Raw genomic sequence first — 23729 nt, 5'->3', positions numbered from 1 at the left:
AAGACAGCACTTTTTAACTATGAGTCAACCAAAGAGGAAAAATCTCATATTCATCTGGTCAATTTGGACTAATAAAATTATTTTTAAACTGTATTAGAGCCAAGGTTAAAGTTAATTTTATTCAATTTGTCAATAAGAGTTTCATTTGAACTTTAGGCTTTTATCTTTTGAGACGGAGTCTTACTCTGTCGCCCATACTGGAGTGCAGTGGCGCGATCTCGGCTCACTCTGCAACCTCCACCCACTCCCCCCACCCCCACTCCGTTCAAGGGATTCTTCTGCCTCAGCCTCCAGAGTAGCTGGGATTACAGGCGCCTGCCACTGCGTCCAGCTAATTTTTGTGTTTTTAGTAGAGACGGGGTTTCACCATGGCTGGTCTTACACTCCTGACCTTGTGATCCACCTGCCTCAGCCTCCCAAAGTGCTGAGATTACAGGTGTAAGCCACCGCACCCAGTCTAAGACGTTTTAAAGAATTGGCTAGAAGGTTTTTCCAAACACAAAAAGTACTGTGTATTTCCAATGGCAAAACTACATTTTATAATCTGGGAAGATCTTTTTCACAACTTTGTGAGACTTTTGAAGTGGTAAAAACCATATAATTTTTTTTAAAAAACTTTCTAAAATTCCATTGTATCTATTTTTCATATTTGGTCCTTCCAATTCTGTGGGCAGGTAAGTCAGAGAGAATAAAAGAATTTTAGAAAGAAGAGGAATCATTAAAGCTTACATACCCAATTCTTTTATTTTATGGATAAAGGGATGAAAGCTGAGAATGTTGAATAACAAGTTACAGGTCACAACCAAGGCAGACCAGGAATTCAGGGCTACTCAGATCAGGTACATCTTTCACACTATTTTTTTTTTAAGCTCCCCTACCACCCCACTGAGTCACTTCTCAATTAAATGGCTTAAATAATCAGTCAAGAGGTAACCTGAGTATCCCTCAGAGCAGAGGTTCTTACAAAGGAGAGAGGGAGGGACCACAGACTTGGACCATAACTCAGTCAACGGTCTAATTCTGATCTGTCCACTTGGAAAAGGAGAGCCACAATCACACTTTTGCCAAAACAAAGTTACTCCACTATATTTTCAGAAATCATCTCCATAACCACCCATATAACAATTCTAGGTCAGAATGTCTTGTTCTAACCCCTTTGTATGGAAATTTATACTAACTTCTTCCTTTTTCCGACCCAGAAGAAATATATAAAAATTTCACAATACCCATCAAAGGCCAGATAGATGTGAGAGCTATTATTATGTTACTATCTTTTCCCAGTTTCTTTACTCTCTCTTTTCCCAAACATTCCTCCTTGCTAAGTGATTCTCATCCAGACACCCTCCACATTCCAGAACTTGCTACACTTGCAAATCATCACTTCTTTGGGTGAAAAACACAAAGTGTCCTCTACTTCATTTAATCCAAAGACTCCTATACCATGAGTCTTCCTCATGAAATGGAGCACCCTCTGGCTTGAGGACCTATATGCCATCTTATGTACTTTAATCCTGGACTTCTGCCCCTCTCCTTGAAGACTCTGGTTGTGTCTGCTACAACACAGGAGAAATTCCTAACATTTGAGTATTGTACAACTGATCTTACATTGTTCTTTCTCTGTAAATCACAATGATCTAGGGTAAGAACAACGTCTCAGCTCTGAGCTTATTGAGAATGTCTCTGTTGGAAACGTGGATGAGCATTTGTGAACTTCATGCATTCATGACAGTAATCTGTAGGGCTTTTGAAAAGTGCTTGGTAAAAATTCAAATGAAAATAAATCTCTCTCCCACTGCCAATCCCCATTCTCTTAGAAACCCTTCCCAAAGGCCACTACTGTTACTAGTTTCTAATGTATCCTGCCTGCAAGTATTATCTGTATGCATACTTTCCCACCCAATTTTTCTTTGTATATAATGGTAACATATTAAATACTACCGGGCCCTTTTCCTTCTCTGCCCCCATCACTTATATACTATATCCTGGAGATCATTTCGTATCTGCACATACAAATGTACCACATTCTTTCTTAGTCTTTCCTCTCTATATTGTGGACTGTAACTGACCTGTGTTCATATCTCAGCTTTGTGACTCTGTACAAGTCTCAGCCTCTGCTTTCTCACCTAAACATTGAGAATTACAGCATCTTCCAAAAGAGTAAGATACTATCTGCAGAGTGTCTAGCACAGTGCCAAGCACATGGTAATGCTCAATGATCATTAGTCCTGACATTCCTCTCCTTTGGTGGGCTCCTCATGGGGCCTGGCCTTTCATAGCAGATACTGTGGGACTATGGAATCAGACTGACACAAGCTCTAATCCTGCTCTCAGATTTCTTGTAACAGACGGGGTATTTCATGTGGGGCAGAGGCTGGGGAACATACATTACTTTATTAGGCGAGTTTCTTTCTAATGGATATTTAGGTAGTTTCCAGTCTCTGTTATGACAAACAACATAGGAGTAGTTCCGCTGATATTATAGAAGTGATGTATTTGATCTAATATCTTCCTGGACCAACTCAGAGATTGGGGACTTGCTTTTGAATTCCCTAATCCAGAGCCACAGCTTCTGTGTGCTCCTCATTCAACAATTTTCCTTCCCCTCTGGGAGCCCTTTCAGCTTCGCCTTTTCTTTGTCTTCTCTATTCCTATTGTCTGCTTAACATGAAAAATGCACTCAGATATGCCTGGCAGCTAATTACTTCGAATAGGGGAAACCACCTTACATAGAAGATGGAATGATTAACCGCATGAACTTTAAAATTATCGCGCAATGTCATCACGGTTAATGAACACACTGTAGGAAGTTTGTTCTTTCCAATTCATAGTCATAGAAAATCCCAAGAGGGCTGGAGAGCAGTGAAGATCTGAGGTGGGGAGGAGAGGAGGGTAGAGATGTTGGTGTAAAAAAAAATCAGAGAAGAAAAATGGCTTGAACAAATACTAGATGATTCCATTTATATGAAGTACTAAAGTAGTCAAAATCACAGAAACAAAGTAGAAAGACGATTACCAAGAGCTGGGGGGAGCAGGAAGGGGCAATCAGTGTTTAGGGGATATAGTTTCAGGGTCATAAGATGAAAACACTCTAGAGATTGGTTGTACAACAATGTGAATATATTTAATACTATTGAAGTTACTCTTAAAATGCTTAAGATGGTAAATTTAATGTTATGGTTTTATCACAATGAAAAAAAAAGGCTTGGACTAAATGCTACTCTGAAGAGTAGAAATGTAGTAAGAAAGACACCTCCTAACTCTGTGATCCTGATACTGCTCCCAACAGCTGCCCTGGGGTGCTAAAATCTGTAGGCAGGCAGGACAGAAGAAACCTTCACATAGTGTGCTCTGACTGGGCCAGTTCTTCACACTCGATTTATACTGAATCTTCTAGATTTAAGTGAGAGCGTCCAATTTCCTCTCGAAGCCCCTCTCACTGTACTTGAATGGCCTCTCCTTACCCGTCACTCTCAAAAGCCCACAGCACCTCAACGTAATGACATCATCCTTTGTATATGAAGTTGATGCCATTACAGCAAATGTACTTCAAACATTGACAGATGGATTCACAGTGGTCCACACTGTGAACAGAAAGACATCCTTTTGGTTTAGGAGAAGGAAACTAAAGTGTACCAAGCCTCTACAAGGTGTGACAAGATACTCAGCCCATTTCAGACACATCCCCATGACAGCAAACCATCTGACAGATGAAGAAATCAAGGCTCAGGCTGCATGGATTACTGAGGTTGAACCAGCATGTACCAGGATCCAGCTTATTGGATCGCACTTTTACATCCGTCTCTATTCAGATAACTCACCTTTCCTCTGCCTTCAAAACACAGATTTGACTGCCACAAGCCACAGTGAAGTTCTGCTGACTTGCATCTGACACAATGTGCCAATCAGAGGAAGTGTTCAATAAATAATTATTGTTTTGACATTGCTATTTCTTAGCAGCCCAGAGCTATACTTCATCAAATGAAACCGTACTTCATTATATCAAAGAATTTATCTGTCTTCCCTGCTTTGACTGCACCCACCTTGGGTCAACAATAGATGCTGGTCAGCTACCCTCAGGCGAATCATTCACTATGGGGGGTCCAGAGCTATGTGGCACCATCATCCCCTGGAGTTGGCCCACTGATCTACTAACTACAAAGTGCTCATGTCTGGAGTAATGGAGTGTTTGAATCAAACATAGTGGTGATCACTGAGGATGCTGCAGAAACACAGTGTGAGCCCCAGGGCAGATGGAGTCACCTGTCACATGGTAGATCAACCACTCACACCAGCTCTGTCAAGGAGAGTTTCCAGGGAGGCAGCTCTCAAGCCAAATCTGTTCATCAGTAATGTTTAATTTAGCACACAAAGTCTTTTTATAATGAAATTAATTGCTAGTATTTCAAATTCTAAGAAGTTCACATAAACATCCAGATTTTGTACTTCTCTTGAAACACTGGAAGATATGTCAACACTAGGTCCACTCCGCTGCACAGAAACAACTGGCTTGGTCCAAGCAGTAAGTAGCTGTCCTCTTGCACACTGTGCACAAACCATCCTCTCAGAAATCATTTTCACAACCCTTTATGCACTCTGTTTGCAGCCCCTTCCAAAGAGTCAGAATGGGAATGCCAAAAATGTCATCTTATCTTGCTTTTCAATAGTTCAAAGATTATGCTGCAAGTATCTGTGTATTCAGTGAGACATTTTTAAGAACTTAAAATGCTGCATCAGATAATCAAAGCCTTGTATATCCATCGCAAATGGTTTCACCCATTACTTTTCTTATAGCTAATTATGGATTATATCCAAATATTCTGTCTTTATTGCCTACTTACAGCAGAGATGATCTCCTCTGACAGGAATCCAACTGTGTGAGTTGCCAAGAACTTGTCAGAGAGAGGATTGTACCAGGAGGGCACTTTTTCCTCCTGCCGTCCCTTTTCTGGCTTTACCCAAGCTCCTCTGAGGCAGTTTAGACTTGCAGGAATGCTCTGGCTGCCTGCCCTGATGCTGACCTCCTCTGGGTGGGGAAGCAGGCAGCTGGGTGCAGGGCACTTGATTCTGGAATGTACTTCCTCATAAAGGTGCCAGGGCCTGCACTTGGCGAATTCTAAACACAATGGCTTTTTAGCTGCCAGGGCATTTATTACTCTGGATTGAGAGGTGAACAAACATGCTTTTTAAACTTACAGAGAACTGGGATGCAAGATAAGGGGGACTAGTCATCTAGTTTGATTGAATTACTTTAACTTCGGAATTAAAAAGAAATGTCTTCTAAAGTAAAAATTCATTTAGTATAAATTAATGATACAAACTAACAGAAAGTAATAACCCCGTCACGACTTTTTAAAAAATTATATACAAATGTTTTGTGTTTTTTTTGAAACACATCACATTTATTCATTTGCATATTTTCTGTGACGCTATTGTGCTACAAATGGCAGAGGTGAATAGTTACATCAGAAACCACATGGCCTGCAAAGCCTAAAATATTCATTATCTGGCCCTTCGTGAAAAATGTTTGCCTATTCCTACTCCACTAAGTAACTCTTGTGGGGTTTTATTGTTTTATTTATTTATTATTTTTATTTCAATAGTTTTAGGGGAACAGGTGGTTCTTGGTTACATGAGTAAGTTCTTTAGTGGTGACTTCTGAGATTTTGGTGCACCCATCACCCAAGCAGTGTACACTGTACCCAATGTGTAGTCTTTTATCCCTCACCCCCTCCTACCCTTCCCCCCAAATCCCCAAAGTCAATTATATCATTCTTACGCCTTTGTGTCCTCATAGCTTAGCTCCCACTCAAAAATGAGAACATATACTATTTGGTTTTCCATTCCTGAGTTACTTCACTTAGAATAATGGTCTACAGGCCAGGCACGGTGGCTCACGCCTATAATCCCAGCACTTTGGGAGGCCAAAGCAGATGGATCACGAGGCCAGGAGATCAAGATCATCCTGGCTAATATGGTGAAATGCTGTCTCCACTAAAAATACAAAAAGTCAGCCAGGCATGGTGGTAGTCGCCTGTAGTCCCAGCTACTTGGGAGGCTGAGGCAGGAGAATGGCGTAAACCCAGGAGGCGGAGCTTGCAGTGAGCCGAGATCGCACCCCTGCACTCCAGCCTGGGAGGCAGAGCTAGACTCTGTCTCAAAAAAAAAAAAAGAATAATGGTCTCCAACCTGATCCAGGTTGCCACGAATGCCAATATTTTGATCCCTTTTATGGCTGAGCAGTATTCTATGGTGTACATTGTAATATAAACACCACTTTTCTTTATCCACTTGTTGGCTGATGGGCATTTAGGCTGGTTCCATACTTTTGCAAATACAAATTGTGCTGTTATCAACATCACGTGCAAGTGTCTTTCTTATATAATGACTTCTTTTCCTCTGGGCAGATACCCAATAATGGGATTGCTGAATCAAATGGTAGCTCTACTTTTAGTTCTTTAAGGAATCTCCATACTATTTTCCACAGTGGTTATTCTAGTTTACATACCAACCAGCAGTGTAAAAGTGTTACTTTTCACCACATCCACACCAACATCTGCTATTTTTTTTTATTTTTTAATTATGGTCATTCTTGCAGAGTAAAATGGTATCTCATTGTGGTTTTGATTTGCAATTCCCTGATCATTAGTGATGCTGAGCATGTTTTCACATGTTTGTTGGTCATTTGTACGTCTCCTTTTGAGAACTGTCTATTCGTGTCCTTTGCCCACTTTTTGATGGATTATTCATTTTTTTTCCTGCTGATTTCAGTTCCTTGTAGATTCTGGATATTAGTCCTTTGTTGGATGCATAGTTTGCAAATATTTTCTCCCAGTCTGTGGGTTGACTGTTTACTCTGACCATTTCCTTTGCTGTGCAGAAGCTTTTTAGTTTAATTAGGTCCTATCTATTTATTTTTGTTGCATTTGTTTTTGGGTTCTTGGCTATGAACACCTTTGCCTAAGCCAATGTCTAGAAGAGTTTTACCAATGTTATCTTCTAGAGTTTTTAGGGTTTCAGGTTGCAGTGAACCAAGATTGGACCACTGCACTCCAGCCTGGGTGGCAAAGTGAGACTCTGTCTCAAGAAAAAAAGAAAAGTCGGGATAAAAGCAATTCAAAAATCAGACTGAAAGGTGGTCTCAGCAATGTCTTAAATTTTAACACAGCATTGTTTAATACTCTTTTAAGAATAAAAATGATGAATATACACCATTGTTTAAAATATATAAATAGTCACGAACGCTTAAAGCTATCACTACAAGAATATTCACTTTAGAGCTATTTATGGTTTTCAAATTTTGAAACAGCTTAAATATCCAAGAATTAAAGATTGGTTGAATTGTCACATCTCTATATCTATACAGCAGAAAATCATACAGATACTAAAATGGCACTGTTTAGGAACATTTAAAGACTTAGAACATATCCATGAGGTATTATTAAGTAAGAAAAGCAAGTTGAAAACCCACAATTGTACCACTTGTGTGAAAAAGATATACAATTGACCAAAAGGCTGCATAATACAGTGCTACTACAAGTAGAATGGAGTTGAATATAAAAGGTTTTTTCTTTCTTTTTGGGAGAGAAGATTCTAAGTTTTCTAAATTTTATAAAGTAAGCATGTATTTTTATAATAATAAAAGCATAATACATTCCACATTTTAAAAAGATCCACCTGCCAGGCACAGTGGCTCACACCTGTAATCCTAACACTTCCGGAGGTCAAGATGTAAGGATTGCTTGAGGCTGGGAGTTTGAGACCAGCCTAAACACAGCAAGACCCCATCTCTACAAAAAATAAAAGATTAAAAAACATTAGCCGGGCATGGTGGCGTATGCCTGTAATCCCAGCTACACAGAAGGCCGAGGTGGGAGGATTGCTTGAACCATAAGTTCAAAGCTACAGTGAGCTATGGCCACAATACTGCACTCCAGACTCGGTGACAAGGTGAAACCTTGTCTCAAAAAAAAAAAGAGAGAGAGAGAGAGAGATCCACCTGATGCTGGGAGGCTGTCCTCCAAAAAGGCTGGGCTGTGCATTAGGGGGACCAGCTTACAACAAATCCTAGACTTCCTTTGTCCTCTGATGCCCATGTGTAAGTAATACATAAGCTTCATGTAACTTGTTGCATATGAGCGTGCTCTCTCTCAATGGACTCAAACAAGTCGGTAACCAATGCCCAGTAAACCTACTCCATAGTAGTTTTAGCCAATGTGCCTTTCACGTCTTAGTTTCCTCATTAGCTGAAGGGAGGTAAAATAATAGTGATGTGGCAAGGTAATCTACTGCAAATTTGGTCATGTTTTATTCTTGTCAGCGTAGAACCACCAGAAGGAACTTTATCGCCTCCCAGCCCAATAAGAGGAGGGGAACTACAGTCAGACTTAATTTGACTTTAGAAGCAGTAAGTCAGGTGACATTGTCACACACAGGAATGGTAAAACAAACTCATACACTTTTCTTCACAGGCTTAGCAAAAGGATTAAATGAAATGATGGACGTCATAATGCTATGTCAATTTTCACACAATGTTCCAATGTTAATATTGTTACTAAAAATTTCATTTACTTCCTATAATGTGCTAGACCCAGGAGACCTGGGCTCCTGTCCCAGCCACACCTCTGAATAACTGCTAGAACCACACCTTCCTCATCTGTAAAATGGGATGTACTCTTTCTCTTGCCCCACCTCACAGGGTGAGGCTCAAACAAGATAATATCTGTGAAAGGACACTGGAGAGTGTTAGACGAGGGTGATCTATAAGCAAGCCACAAACTAACATCAGCAATATTACTTCAAAGTAAAATTCTGTGAGCAATGAGCACTGAACATGGATTAAAGCTGATTGATTAGGTGGTTTTATTAAAGACACAGTGTCTTCATTTAAAAAAAATCTGAATAACCCAAATGTCCATCAACAGTAGAATGAATAAATTGTCAAACACAAGAATACTCACAGCAAGAAAAAGGAATGTGCTTTAGTACAGACGGTATATAATGTTGGCAGGAAGAATCAAGACACAAAAAAAGACATACTATGATCCATTCATCTAATGTTAAAAACAGGCCAAATAAACTAATTTGTTCAGGAAACACTGACAAATTATAATGAAAAGAAAGGAATGAAATTACCACAAAGCCAAACAGAAGTTTCCTCTAACTGAGGGGGGGAAATGGTGAGAACACTTATCAGAGAAATACCCATGTGGCACTTTTGGGATGCAGGCTAGATTAAACTTTGTATGTGTCTACACACATATGTATACATGTATGTATATGTCCATAAGTATGTATATTTTATTTATATACTTTCTATATGTATATTATGTTGTATAGTAAAAGACCGATAATAACAAAAAGCCAACTGGATTCTGTACAAATGAAGCTCAAATTAAGTCACCTCAATAGTGCTCCTTTTTTTTAATTTGTATTTTTAACAGATAGGGGCCTCACTTTGTTGCTCAGGCTATACTCAAACTCCCAGGCTCAAGCGATACTTCTGCCTTAGCCTCTTGAGTAGCTAGGACAACAGGATTACCATCATGCCCAGAAGTGCTGTTTTTTGTTGTTGTTTTTTTTTTTTCAAGACTCTTGCTAAGAGTTTTTTCAATTTCCACTCAAATACATCAAACTAAGAAATTACTCACTTTAGCATTTTGTCTTGTGTGATTCTTGTTTGTTTTAAGAAACAGGGTCTTAGTCTATTACCCAGGCTGGAGTGTAGTAGCATGATCACAGCTCACTGTAATCCTGAATTCCTGGGCTCCAGCCATCCTCCTGCTTCAGCCTCCCAAAGCACTGACATTACAGGTATGAGCCATTGTGCACAGCCAAGATTTTATTTAAAATAAAACCCCTTCAAAAAGAACATATGGGGCCAGGCATGGTGGTTCATGCCTGTAATCCTAGCACTTTGGGAGGCTGAAGAGAGATGATCACTTGAGCCCAAGAGTTTGAGACCAGCCTGGGCAACACAGTGAGACCCTATCTCCATAAAATAGAATAAAATAAAATAAAATAAAATAACTGGGCATGGTAGTATGTGCCTATAGTCCCAGCTACCTGGGAGGCTGAGGTCGGAACATCACTTGGGCCCAGGAGGTCAAGGCAGCAGTGAGCTATAATCATGCCACTGCAATCCAGCCTGGTAACAGAGCAAGATCCTAACTCAAAAAAGAAAAAAAAAGAAAGTACAGTCATTAAGCAGGTCATGGTGATTCAAGATGACTATTTGTCTTCTTAATAATTACTATCTGCTTGAACATTTCCAAGATCAAATTAAAATTTCTAATATTAGAAAATTTTAATATTAGAAATTTCAATAGAAAGACTATAGAGTTATAGACATCACCTGAGTATATCTTACACTACCAGCCTAAAGGAAAACAAGGTTACATAGACAACTCAGGGGAGCCATGACTTACCAGCTGGCTGTGTTTGTGCTATTCGCTTAGGGTAAGTCTTGCTTCGACTTCTTGTCACATTCTGATCAGGCCGGGGAAGCTGAATAGAAAGATCTCGGCTCATTTGCAAAGCTGTCCTGCCACTTGAAAGTGCAACACTTTGATTAGCAAAGGTAAAACCACATAGCCACAAAATTAAACAACAGGTCATTCGGAACATCTGCCAAATATGGAGAGAAGAAAAAACACACAGACTCCCTGGTTTTTAACTAATTCTCATTGCAATATTGATCAAGGGAGAGATTACTAAACTCTGAGGAGATTTACATTAGATAGAAGGAAAATCTTTCAGAGGAGGAAACAGGAAGAAAGAATTTATTAAAGGAGGAGTTAGATTTCAGTAGAATGATGGGCTAGAAATAAAGGTTGCTGATAGTCTTTAAGGTCACTAAATAATAAAGAAATTAAGTTGAGCTAAACTGTGGGAGGGCAATGATTCCACATGAGCTCCATGATGTACTCACACAGCAGGTTGTAAAGCATCCCCCACAGGACCACTCAGTATGATTTTATTCTGGACTCTGTCATGGCACAATTAGCCATTTACTATGCCCACCTCACCTGGGCCAGATCAAGTGTCCGGGAAGACTGGAGGCAGGCCTAGAACCCCATGCAAAGCAGTGCTGCTCAACAGAATCCATGCAGATTGCAGGGCAGCTTTCCTTGGGGCTGGGCCAAACTTCTCAAGTAATTTCCCAAGGAATCATGTGATTTAGTTGGCTGGATTTCAGTGAACATTCATATTACTAACAATTTATTCCACAACTGCTGAATTTGAGCAACTGAATGACCCTGGCTTTCATGCAGGAAAGTATCAGTTAGGTACAGGAAAAATGCATTTCTACAAGTCTAGTTTGATTCACCACAAGTACAGCCATCTATGGGAGGAAAAAAGTCTTTTAATGGCCCCAAATCCTATTTATCTTACATTTACAGGATAAATACAGGTGAGTGTTTCCCCAAAAAAACAGATTAAACAGACTTAAAATTCATCTTTCACATGCTTCTGTGGAAGTTTCTCCTCCTCACTGCCTCCTCTACCTTTATTAAAAATCAAGATGCCTACAATCCTCATAAAAATGACTCTGCATCAGGCTAAGTTGGGACGTGTGGTATCAGCTACCAGGGGAATAAAGATGCCAGGGCGCATCCATGATTGCTCTTCATGTTCAGGAACCGTTCATGGAAATTCAGGAGGGGAGAGGAGCAAACTGACAGATTTTCTTTTGCTTGAAACGTAACTTCTTTTAAAAAGGTACATAAGATAACACAGATTTCCAAAAAGCTAAAAATCACCATAAAGTGAAAATTTTCCTTATTATAAATGGTCTGGAGTATGAAGATAAGGCCTACTTTCAACAGATTCACTATTAACAGAAAGACCTGGGCACTGTACACTTAATCTCACAGAGGAAAAAATGTTCCCCCTAAAAATATAACCCAATATGTGAACCATTGAGGCATTTCACAGTCAGATTTTTTTTATTATTCAAATTTTTCTCATGGTTTCTCTCTCGGAACAAAAGAGAAATGAGAAAATCATATCATAAGATTAAGACTAAGGACCAGAAGCGTAAAGTGATCTGCCATAGGCTATACAGGACCCAGCACTAGAACAAGCTTTCTGACCTCCAGCTGGTCAGTATGGCATAGCCTGGTGGCATGGGAGAAGGAACAGCACATGTAGCTGTTGGGTTTGAAGTTGCAAGCTTTATTTAAAGCAAAGCTCTGCCTTTCCCTAGCTATGTGGTCTTCAGAAGGTTATTTGTAAAAATCCTTGCAGCCTCATTTTCCTCATTTATATTTCTACTTGTTCTTACAATTTCCTGGCAGAAGTATTCTTATATAGCATCCCATTTCCTTGTAGCAGAAAGTAATTGACAAGTATAGAGATTTACAGTGTAAGGTGATGAAAGTTCCTGCGCATGTTTGGTGGCTGTTATGACAGGACACAGCTTTATTTCTGTGATCACCCACTTCCCTGCTGCCTCTGGCATGAAGACATTCCCTTTGCATGCTGAGTGGCACTGCCAGCAGCCCCTTCAGCCTCTAAGTGAGATAGAAAGAAAAGAACAAGAGTAGAAATACTCAGGTTCAAAATCCCAGCTTTGCCACTTACTGATTAGAGATGCTTAATTATTTTACTTTTGGAGGCTCCAATTTCTCATCTCTATAAAGGGGGATATGAAACCTCTTTGGCAGGTCATTGTGTGGATTAAATAAAGCTGCACATGTGAAAGCAACTGACACAAAGGAGGTTCTTAGGAGAACCTGGTCTCTCTTCCATGCTTCATAGAATGTGAAATCTCATGACAGCTCCTGTGAGTTAAGTCCTACAGGGAGGATCTGGGTTCCCAGGGGAGTTTCTAAGCCCTCCTTCTCAATTCTGAAGTGTAAATTCTACCCAACTCATTAATTAATCAAAACTAGGAGCACCCCACAAACTCAATGACAGGTAAAGGCAAGGTTAATTTGTAAGGGGCTCAGAGAAGAATGCAATGTATAACAAAATGTTTAATCAAAGATTTCTATTTCAGATTATCGGTCTCTGGTAATAAAACAACAGTAACAACAACAACAAAAAGTATTGGAACACCAGATTTCAGCTCAGCCTTTCCTCATAAATTTAATTTTTAATCTTAATTTTCCCATATCACAAAAAATGTCCGATTTTTCCCTTAAGTAAGCACTAGTTTTCCCAAAAAGTGCTACTGTCCTTGGCATTTTGCAAGCCCTAAAATGCAAGAGAGAGTAAATACTAAAACTCGTCTTCCTCCATCACTTACATGTACGTGCACAACCACAAAGACACTAACACATCACTATAAACACATACACAATTACACACACAAACACACCCAGACACCTGCATTCATACACTGCAGCCACTTGTTAGGCTGTTCTTTATACCCTATTCTTTAAAAGCCTGCAGGGTGAAAGGAAGAGAATGTGTTTCCAGAGCTCTGCTTTCATTCCAGGATATCTCCAGAATGTCTCAAGAAAGGGGCAGGCATATTGTGCTGGTTAAAGTCTGGTTGCTTGCCCTCTTTTACAATAAACAGTCCGTGTGCTAATGACCCCCAGCAATCAGAGACCCATTCCTGCCTAAGCTCTGGGCATCGTCTTTCTTCCAAGATGGTGTAATGTTAGTGTCTCCTACATATAGACATGTAGATTTAAGATTCATTAAGACTTACTAGGCAGTTAACACCAGCCACAAAATTAGAACAGATTTAGCATGGCCTCCAATTTTGCAAAGGTTACTTTTAATCACTTCCTTGGAAGAAATGATATTTAATACGCAAAATCCAATAACTTTCTAATAATAATTCCCAGTAGCCACAACATTTACATTTCAATAAATTTGAGAAATAAAGTATGGCTAAATTTGTGGAAGCCAGCAACAGCGTATGTAAAACAGGATAATTAAAATTTTAATAGTATGAACACTCAGACAGATGTCTTTCTACCAGGTCCATTTCAGGGACAAGGAGACATTCTCTCTATAATCCTGTGATATTTTCTGCCACAACTGGAAGAACAGTCCAAATACTGACTATTACCTGCTCTTCTCAATATAAATGCAAACAATACTTCCTTAAATTCTTCGTAATTGTATCACTGTCTACAGAAGAACAGTGAAAATCTAAAGGTTAAACATCAACATATCAATGAATACCTTCATGTAAATTCCAAGAATATCTACAATACAATGACACTTAAGTACTTTTTAGTCACGAAATGGGCAAATTTTCAACTAAATAATAGATAAAGATGAATGCACTGAACGCTTAATATTCATTACTCTTTTACTGATAATCTTTAATCTCAAATTCAAGACCCAAAAAGTGCATTATAAAAGAGAAGAATTAAAATCTAGGACAGAGGACTACTGTCCTGAAAATGCTTGCCTTGGCTCTTTTTGTACCTCCTAAGGGGGCATTTCATTCAGTGATGTCTCCAATGGAACTGACAAAAGTGTCCCATCTCTGTGACACTAGGTGGCATTTCCCCACCCTGCTTGGGGTTTACAAGGCCTGGGGACCTCCCTCACTGTTTGAGTAATACTACAGCTCGCTGAAGGCAGAAGTGGGTAGATCTGATTCTTTGTATCTCTAGGTACCTAATACCATGTCTTGCACATCACAGGCTCTCTCCACTGAACAGAATGAATTGAAACAAGACAAATTCTTTTTCAAAATACAAAACCCACTCTCATTTTTAATGCTGGTATCAGAAAACAACATAAGCACCTGCCTAGCTGCATGACAATCAGGCTTTTTCCACAAGAGGCTAACAGTTTGCCTAATGGTTATAAACATGAGCTGTGCGGTTAGAGCGCCAGGGGATGGATCCCACTTCCCTGCTTCCTAGCTGGATTACCTGGAGAAGGGACTTGACCTCTTTGAGCCTTAGGGTCCTCATACATTAATGGGGCTAATATTACAGAAGATTGATAATTAAATGAAACAATGAATGGTAAACATGTATCACAGTACACAGCACTTGGTAACTGCTCAATAAAGTTGAGATATAATTGCTAGCATTACTACATGCAGGCTGTATGCTGCAGAAAAAACAAGGTTTGATGCACAATATAAAAAGTATAGATTGTACTAAAATAGGGGATCAACTGAATGTCTTAAAAACACAATTAGTTACTATTCAGAACATCTACATTGTTTCATAATCACAAAACACACATAATTAAAAGTAAGTGATAACTGTGTCAAAATGAATTTCTGAAGACAACTTTACTATGATCTAAAAGCCCACAACATAGCTAATGCAGACATTAAATATAATTAAATCTGGAAAATCATGTTTATTGAGAAAGTTTTAATAAACAGGTATGCTTACGAAACACATTAGCAATGCAAGAAAAAAGAAAAAATAAATAAAAAACTTCACTGAGCATGTATGACAGCTGAATTAAGTATTTATTTACAAACACATCCCCCCAAGGAAAAATATATCATTTACCTGTAGTGGTGCTTATAACGTATGGATCCAAACTTGCTGAGTTTTCTTGACAGTGAATTAGATTCATTTTCTGGCATTCTAATCAATTTTTAAAAGAAAATCAGACAAAGACTCAACGTTATAGGCATTCTGGGCCACCCCCTTCTCCTAACACAAACTTTATGAAGGACTCCAGCCACTTTACAAGAATACTTCTCCAACAACATGCTATTCATACTCCATGAGGATGAAACAAGGAAGCACTCAATTTTGTTTCCATTTAAAAAACAAAAACAAAAAATAAAGCTTAGTGTATTACCAGCTAAATTTTTGTTTTATCTTTACAACATAAAGATGTGAAACAAAAAAAAAAGTATCCCCACAATCCAAAGGTCAGTTCTCTAGTTTCATCTGACCTGACCTCGCAGGAGGACTGCATGCAGTTGCCAGCACCTTATTCATCAAGACATTCTCTTTCCCTGTTTCCCAGGATACAACACACTCTAGACTGGCTCATCCTGCCCTCTAATGTCGGGAGGGCCACCAAGCTTAGTCCTTGGAGTTCTGCTTCTCTCTCTACTGTTTCCACTGGTGACCTCAGCCAGCCACTTCTGTAAATAACTACTTAAGTGACATCATAAACTTTGGTCTTTCCAGTGCGCCTTGTACACCTAACTGCCTTACCACATTTCTACCTAGATGGCTGATAGACTTTTCAAATTAATTATGCACAGAACACTCCACTTCCACTAATACTACATAGGTGCCAGCAATGGCTGCATGTTTTACATAAACCTAAAAAATATTACCTCGATCCTTTCTTGTGGTATCAAAGATATAACTGTATCTATGCGTATAAGTGCCTATATGTATATATATGTACACATACATGAATATATGTGTGCATGTTTGCATTAATATAATCCAGAGAATTAGGAATTGAGAAAATTAATAAAAGGGAAACAATTCCAAATTTCTGTTTGTAGACAGAATTGTTTTTATAAAAATAAATGCCATTTTCATTAAGACAACAAACAAAATTTTTACATCAATTTACCTAAAAAATGTATGATGTTCCACACTGCACTTCCAGAGGTGCTTGCAAGCAGTTTTACTCCGAGCTTCAAAAAAGAATGAGGTTTCGTTACACTAAGAAAGAAAGAGAGAGACAGAATATGAATAATGACCAGGGAAGGAATATAGCATTCCTCAAAAAACAGCCCCCTTTAGGTAACAAAAATTCAAGCAGAGAGATTATTGATAATATATAAAGAATAATTGTCTCTTGGTAACTATTTTTGGAGAGGTGCATTAAAATCACCTTCCATCAATTAAAATTTTATAAATTCCATTTAAATCTTAAAGCACCTTTATCACCTACTTTTACATTGCCCCATGACGATAGATAGTTTGGATGATAGCAGTGAAATACTACAAAATCTCCCTCATAAATGGCCACTAATACAGGAAAAGCACAGACCATGTGAAAATCAACTCCCAGTAAAAAGAAGACGCCCACAAATCCAGTCCTTAAGTGTATTACTTTCAGGGATGAACAAGTTACACATAAAGCAATGAGTAAAGAATCTCAGGAAGAACCACCAGGAGTGACCACCCCAGCAGCATAATCTGGGAAAATTAAATAATGCCTCTGATGCCATGTTTCTCCATTCTGCAGCAAGTCACTGAGTGGATCAAATTCAACAATACGCATATGTAAAGTATCATATAATAAGTGTCTAATACTTGTTTATTATTTTATTCCAGTAGTTACTTGATTCTCTATATTTAATACGTAAGAAATAAAACAACATTGAAGGTACAAATCAGCCCTCTATATCCACAGGTTCCACATACGCAGATTTAGCCAAACTTGAATCAAAAATATTCAGAAAAAAAATACAAATTTAAAATAATAACTATTTACATAGCATTTATATTATGTTAGGTATCACAAGTAATCTAGAGATGACTTAAAGTATATGGGAGAATGTGTGTAGGTTATATTCAAATACCACGCCACTTATATAAGGAACTTGAGCATTCTCAGATGTGGGAGGAAGGTTTCTGAAATCAATACCCTGCAGATGCTGAGGAACAACTGTACAAGCATACCTTGGAGATACTGTGGGTTCAGCTCCAGACTACTGCAATAAAGTGAATACTGCAAAAAAGTGAGTTGCACATATTTTTTGTCTTCCTAGAGCATGCAAAAGTTGTTTACACTACACTGTAGTCTACTAAGTATATGATAGCATTATGTCTTAATAAAAACATATATACCATAATTTAAAACACTTTATTGGTGAAAAATGGTAAAAGTCACCTGAGCCTTCAGGAAGTCATAATCTTTTGGTTGGTGGAAGGTACTGCCTCAATGTTGATGGCTACTGACTGGCCAGGGTGGTAGTTGCTAAAAGTTAGAGTGGCTGTATCAATTTCTTAAAATGAGACAACAGTGAAGCTTTCTGTGTTAATGGACTCTTCCATTCAAGAAAGATTTCTCTGCAGCACGTGATACTGTTTGACAGCATTTGACCCACAGTAGAACTTCTTTCAAACTTAGAGTTAATCTTCTCAAATCCTACTACTACTTTATCAATTACTTTTGTGTAATATTTTAAATCCTTTGTTGTCATTTTAAAAATGTTCACAGCATCTTCACCAGCAGTAGATTCCAACTCAAGAAACCACTTTTGTTCATTCATAAGAAGCAACTCCTTATTCCTTCAAGCTTTCTCATGGGATTGCAGCAATTAAGTTATACCTTCAGGCTTCACTTCTAATTCTAGTTTTCTTGCTATTTCTACACCATCTGCAGTTACTTCCTTCACTGAAGTCTTGGACCCCTCAAAGTCATCATGAGGGTAGAAATCAACTTCTTTCAAACTCCTGCTAATCAGAATATTTTGACCTCCTGCCATAAATCATAAATTATCTTAAGGGCATCCAGAATGGTGAATATTTTCCAGAAGTTTTTCAATTTGCTTGTCCAGATCCATTAGAGAAATCATTATCTGTCCCATCTATAGCTTGTAGAATGTATTTCTTAATAACATTTGAAAGTTGAAGTTACCTCTTGATCCATGGGTTGCAGAACAGATACTGTGATAGCAGGCAAGAAAGCAACATTAATCTCCTTGTACATCTCCATGAGAGCTCTAGAGTAACTAAGTGCATTGTTGATGAACAGTACTATTTTGAAAGGAATCCTTTTTTTTCTGAGCAGTAGATATCAACACTGGGCTTAATATATTCACTAAGCCGGCCCGGGAGCGGCGGCTGATACCTGTAATCCCAGCACTTTGGGGGGCTGAGGCAGGCGGATCACCTGAGGTCAGGAGTTCAAGATCAGCCTGGCCAACATGGCAAAACCACATCTCTACTAAAAATACAGAAATTAGCCGGGCATGGTGGCAGGTGCCTGTAATCCCAGCTATTTGAGAGGCTGAGACAGGAGAACGACTTGAATCCAGGAGGCAGAGGTTGCAGTGAGCTGAGATCATGCCATTGCACTCCAGCCTGGGTGACAAGAATGAGACTCTGTCTCGAAAAAAAAAAAAATATATATATATATATATATATACACACACACACACACACACACACACACATATATATATATATATATAGTTTGTTTGTTTGTTTCCTAAGCCATGCTGTAAATAGATGTGCTGTCATCCAGGCTCTGTTTTTCCATTTATAGAGCACAGAGTACAGTTAGCATCATTTGTATGGACCCCAGAATTTTCTGAATGGTAAATGAATATTGGCTTCAACTTAAAGTCACCAGATGCAGCAGCACCTAACGAGACAGTCACCCTGTCCTTGGAAGCTTTAATGCAGGCATTGACTTCTCGTTACAGCTATGAAAGTCCTAGATGTCATCTTCTTCCAATAGAAGAAGGTTGTTTTGTCTCCACTGAAAATCTGTTGTTTGGCGTAGCCCCTTTCATCAATAATCTTAGCTAGATCTTCTGGATTACTTGCTGCAGCTTCTAAATCAGCACTTGCTGCTTCACCTTGTACTTTTTATGTTATGGAGATGGCTACTGTCCTTTAACCTCATGAACTAACCTCTGCTAGCTTCCTACTTTTATTCTGCAGTTTCCTCACCTCTCTTAGACTTCATAGAATTGAAGAGAGTTGGAGCCTTGCTCTGGATTAGAGACTTTGGTTTAAGGAAATGCTGCAGCTTGTTGGATCTTCTATCCAGACCACTCGAACTTTCTCCAAATCAGCAATAAGACTGTTTTGTTTCTTATTATTTTTGTGTTCACTAGAGTAGCTCTCCAAATTTCCTTCAAGAATTTTTTCTTTGCATTCACAATTTGGCTAACTGGCACAAGAGGCCTAGCTTTCAGCCTATCTCACCCTTCAAGATGACTTCCTCACCAAGCTTAATCATTTCTAGCATTTGATTTCAAATCACAGATGCACAACTATTCCTTTCAGTTGAACCCTTAGAGGTTATTGTAGGGTTATTAACTGACTTAATTTCAATATTACTGTGTCTTGGAAACCAGGGAGGCCTAAGGACAGGGAGAGAGACAGGGAATGGCCAGTCTGTGGCAGCGGTCAGAACACACGCATCATTTATCAATTAAGATCGCTATCTTACACAGATGCAGTTTGTAGCACCCCAAATCAATTACAACAGTAACATCAAAGATCACTGATCACAGATCACTACTGAAGTGGCTATACTGTCTGGGGTATATACCTTGGGGTTCACTGTCATGCACTGAGAAAGAATTCAGGTGGGTTAAGGGGTGGAAAGTTTAACAGAAGAAAGGAGGGAGGAGAGTAGCTCCCTGAGAAAGAGAAAGAGACGTCTGAAAAAGGCTGGGAGGCCATGGACCACAGGAGATTTTATAGGCAGGCTGCAGAAGGCGGTGTCTGATTTAAATAGGGCTCACAGATTGGTTTCATCAGATATGATGTCTACATAATGGGCGGGGAAGGCTGGTCACCCTACCCTAATCTTCTTATGCAAATGGGCTTTCCAGTTCATCTGTGCCATCTTGTCTGCTCCTTTATAGTATGTGTGGCTGGCAGAGAAGGGAAGATGGACCCATCATTTTGAAAATGTCTAGTCCTTAGTTCCTGCTGGCACCCACCTGTGCAAGCTCCTAGCTTGCAGGGTGCTCTTTGTTAGAAAACGATTCAGGACTGCTTTTCATTAAAAAGAAGAGCCTTACAGAGGACTCCTATGCCCTTGTTATCTACTAAGTAATTCCTTCTTAGCTCCTGTATCATTATAACATATATAATAATAATGAAAAAGTTTGAAATACTATTGCAAGAATTACCAAAATGTGACACAGTGACACAAAGTGAGCACATGCTTTTGGAAAAATGCTACCAACAGATTGACAGGGTTGCCACAAATCTTCAATTTGTAAAAAAACACAGTATCTGCAAAGCACAATAAAGTGAAGTGGAAAAAAAAAAAAAAAACAAGATATGCCTGTAATTCTAATTTTGCAGAAAATAGTATTTATATTTTAAGTAACTGAACAGAAAACTAAGCAAAACACAATATGAGTGCTAACATAATAAACCACAAGCTCTGTGAAGTTATATACTTGCTAATTTAATTTCAAAGCTACAAACCAAACTCAAGTCTCAAATGCAGTAAATGCCTCTGAAATGAGGTTTCTATGGACTCATAAACATAAAACAATCAATGCAAAAGAATAACTGAAATGATTTGTCTCCTACTTTTAATAAGGACAGAACATTTATATGTATAAAATTTCTCCTAAGTCCAACTTGAATGATGCTGCCCAACTTAGGATTTTATTTGTACAATGAAGAGATGTGATGGAAACAAAGCCAACATACACACATTACAGCAAGGCTAGCTGTAATTCCAAAACCTTGTCTGGCGAGGGAAGAAAGTTAGGAAAATTTTCAGGTTTCTGGCTTGGGTGCTACTAAAATATAGCAAGTGGAAAAAATGGGCATTTGGATGACAAGGGAATACACAATAAGTTCAGGTTGAAATATTCGGATTTTGGCCGGGCGCGGTGGCTCACGCTTGTAATCCCAGCACTTTGGGAGGCTGAGGTGGGCAGATCATGAGGTCAGGAGATCGAGACCACAGTGAAACCCCGTCTCTACTAAAAATACAAAAAAAAAAAATTAGCCGGGCGTGGTGGCGGGCGCCTGTAGTCTCAGCTACTCGGAGAGGCTGAGGCAGGAGAATGGCGTGAACCCAGGAGGCGGAGCTTGCAGTGAGCCGAGATCGCGCCACTGCACTCCAGCCTGGGCGACAGAGCGAGACTCCGTCTCAAAAAAAAAAAAAAAAAAGAAATATTCGGATTTTGAGGTCCCATGGGACACCTAGAGGGCCAATAAGGATGCAGGTCAGAGAGCCAAAGAGAGAGCACATCTACTCACACAGGTGATCTCACCAAGTGAACAAGACTGCTCAGGGAGAGTGTGCAGAATGGATGAAGGTGGAATTACTACAAAGACGCTCCTGAAGGTGGAGTGAGAGAGGTCCAAACATACCAGGAAAGAGTGTCAGAGAGGCTGGGAAGAGAGAGTACAACTCTCAAGTGACCTAGAAAGGTCAAATCGAGTTTGAAAGGAGGTTACCACATTTCACGGTAAGAAATCTTCCGAGGCCTTTGTGAAAGGGATAGGGATTATACAATTAGAGGTGAGGAAGAAAAGTCAATGAATTCAGAAAGTGTTTTCCTTAGCAGCAGAAGAAACTGGTGGCAGAGCTGGGAAAGGGGACACACAGGAAATCACAGAAGCTCCTCCGGCCAGGGAGGGAAGGCCCAGGCTTTTGTCAGAAGATAGGAGCCCTTAGAGAGAATTTTTTTTTTCTTTCAGTTTTCTTTTTTTAAATATCCAGTCATGCGTTGTATAAGGATGTCTTGGTCAATGATGGATCGCATATACAACAGCGGTTCCTTAAGATTATAAAACGTATTTTAACTGTGCCTTTTCTGTGTTTAGAAATGTTTGGATACATGAATACTTACTATAGTGCTCCAGCTGCCTGCAGTATTCAGTACAGTAACATGCTGTACAGGTTGGCAGCCTAGGAGCGCTAGGCTATACTGTATAGCCTAGGTATTGTGAAAGGAAATTAAATTTGGGGACCCCAAACTCATTTAGCTAAAGGGAAAATTCAAGCTGGGAACTGGGTCATGCAAACCTGCCTCTCCTTTTTGGTTCCTAAATAAGGTTGCTACAAAATGAAAAGCTACAAGCCTCCCCCATTATTTTTCCCACAGGAAATTCCTAGTGAGCTGTTAAAACTTTACCATGGCAATGCAAATTGATAGCTTTATCTTTACAGGTACAGTCACCCCAGACACAAATGCATATCTGACTCTTCCCTTACCCTATTTTGTCTGTGTTATCTGATGTAAAATACAGATTCTCCACATTTTTCCTCTGCCCCTTTTGTGTCATCCTATGTAAAAAAAAATGTAGATTCACTGAGGCAGACAAAGGCATGAATGACTATTTTTCCCTACCCCCCTCTTACATGAAAACAGTGTGCTTCTCAACATCCCATCTTTTGCCCTTTAAAAGTGGAGCTCTCAAAATCATCTTTGGAGAAAGGCATAGACCTGTCTCCCTGGCATGTCCTTAACTTTAGCAAATAAATCTCCTAAAATGATTGAGACTTGTCTCATTATTTTCCTCGACTGACAGTGTGTAGTAGGCTAGACAGCTAGGTTTGTGTAAAAATATTCTATGATGCATACACAATGACAAAATCGCCTAATGACTTGTTTCTCAGAACATATCCCTGTCATTGACACATGATTGTATAACATGCACATGATATAAATGCCAAAGTTATCAAAGTGGGTATACAATGGCAACTCAGTCTCCCTCCCACCACTGTCCCCAATTACCTTCCCCAGAGGCAATCACTGCTGTAAGGGGTGGGTGTTTTTAAGGGCACTGAATTATCCCAAAATAGAACGTACAAGTTACTCACTTAAAATAAGTCTGCTTGTGACTGCATTCTATCAAGATAAATTGTTAAGGTAAAGATCAGACGAGGACAGGCTACCCCTGCCCCTCTACCACTACATCCTTCCTCACTACGTGGACCCGCCATTTCCCTGTGCCTTTCAACAATGGAAGTACTGTGTGTGGCAGGACATACTGAGAATTACCACCTACTAGAAATGATGCCTGAGAATGACTTCTCTGTGACATAGACATTTTTACATTTTTAGCAAAATCACCCAAAATGAGGTATAATTTAAGTACTTAAAATATCAACACTTATTTACTTACATGCTTCCAAAGACTTCCAAGACT

General features: G+C 39.2%; 1 protein-coding gene across 5 annotated transcripts in view; it reads right to left on the bottom strand.

The window, feature by feature from the left end:
* Window positions 1-23729, bottom strand: part of EPB41L4A (erythrocyte membrane protein band 4.1 like 4A) — a 253790-nt gene that overhangs the window by 66716 nt on the left and 163345 nt on the right. For 4 of the 5 annotated variants that reach the window (XR_009214065.1, XM_032156674.2, XM_058440624.1 and 1 more), the window contains 3 exons: window positions 16483-16574; window positions 15447-15524; window positions 10425-10546 (listed from right to left, as the gene is read on the bottom strand). Coding sequence is in view for 4 of the 5 variants with exons in the window: in XM_032156674.2 (XP_032012565.1) it covers window positions 10425-10546; window positions 15447-15524; window positions 16483-16574 (292 nt within the window). In the remaining variant the exon portion in view is untranslated. The remainder of the gene's footprint in view (window positions 1-10424; window positions 10547-15446; window positions 15525-16482; window positions 16575-23729) is intronic. The other variant, XM_058440622.1, reaches the window with a different exon arrangement.

Source organism: Hylobates moloch, unplaced genomic scaffold, assembly GCF_009828535.3.
Source record: "Hylobates moloch isolate HMO894 unplaced genomic scaffold, HMol_V3 SCAFFOLD_6, whole genome shotgun sequence".
NCBI lineage: Eukaryota > Metazoa > Chordata > Mammalia > Primates > Hylobatidae > Hylobates > Hylobates moloch.
This window is presented reverse-complemented; position numbering and strand designations above follow the sequence as displayed.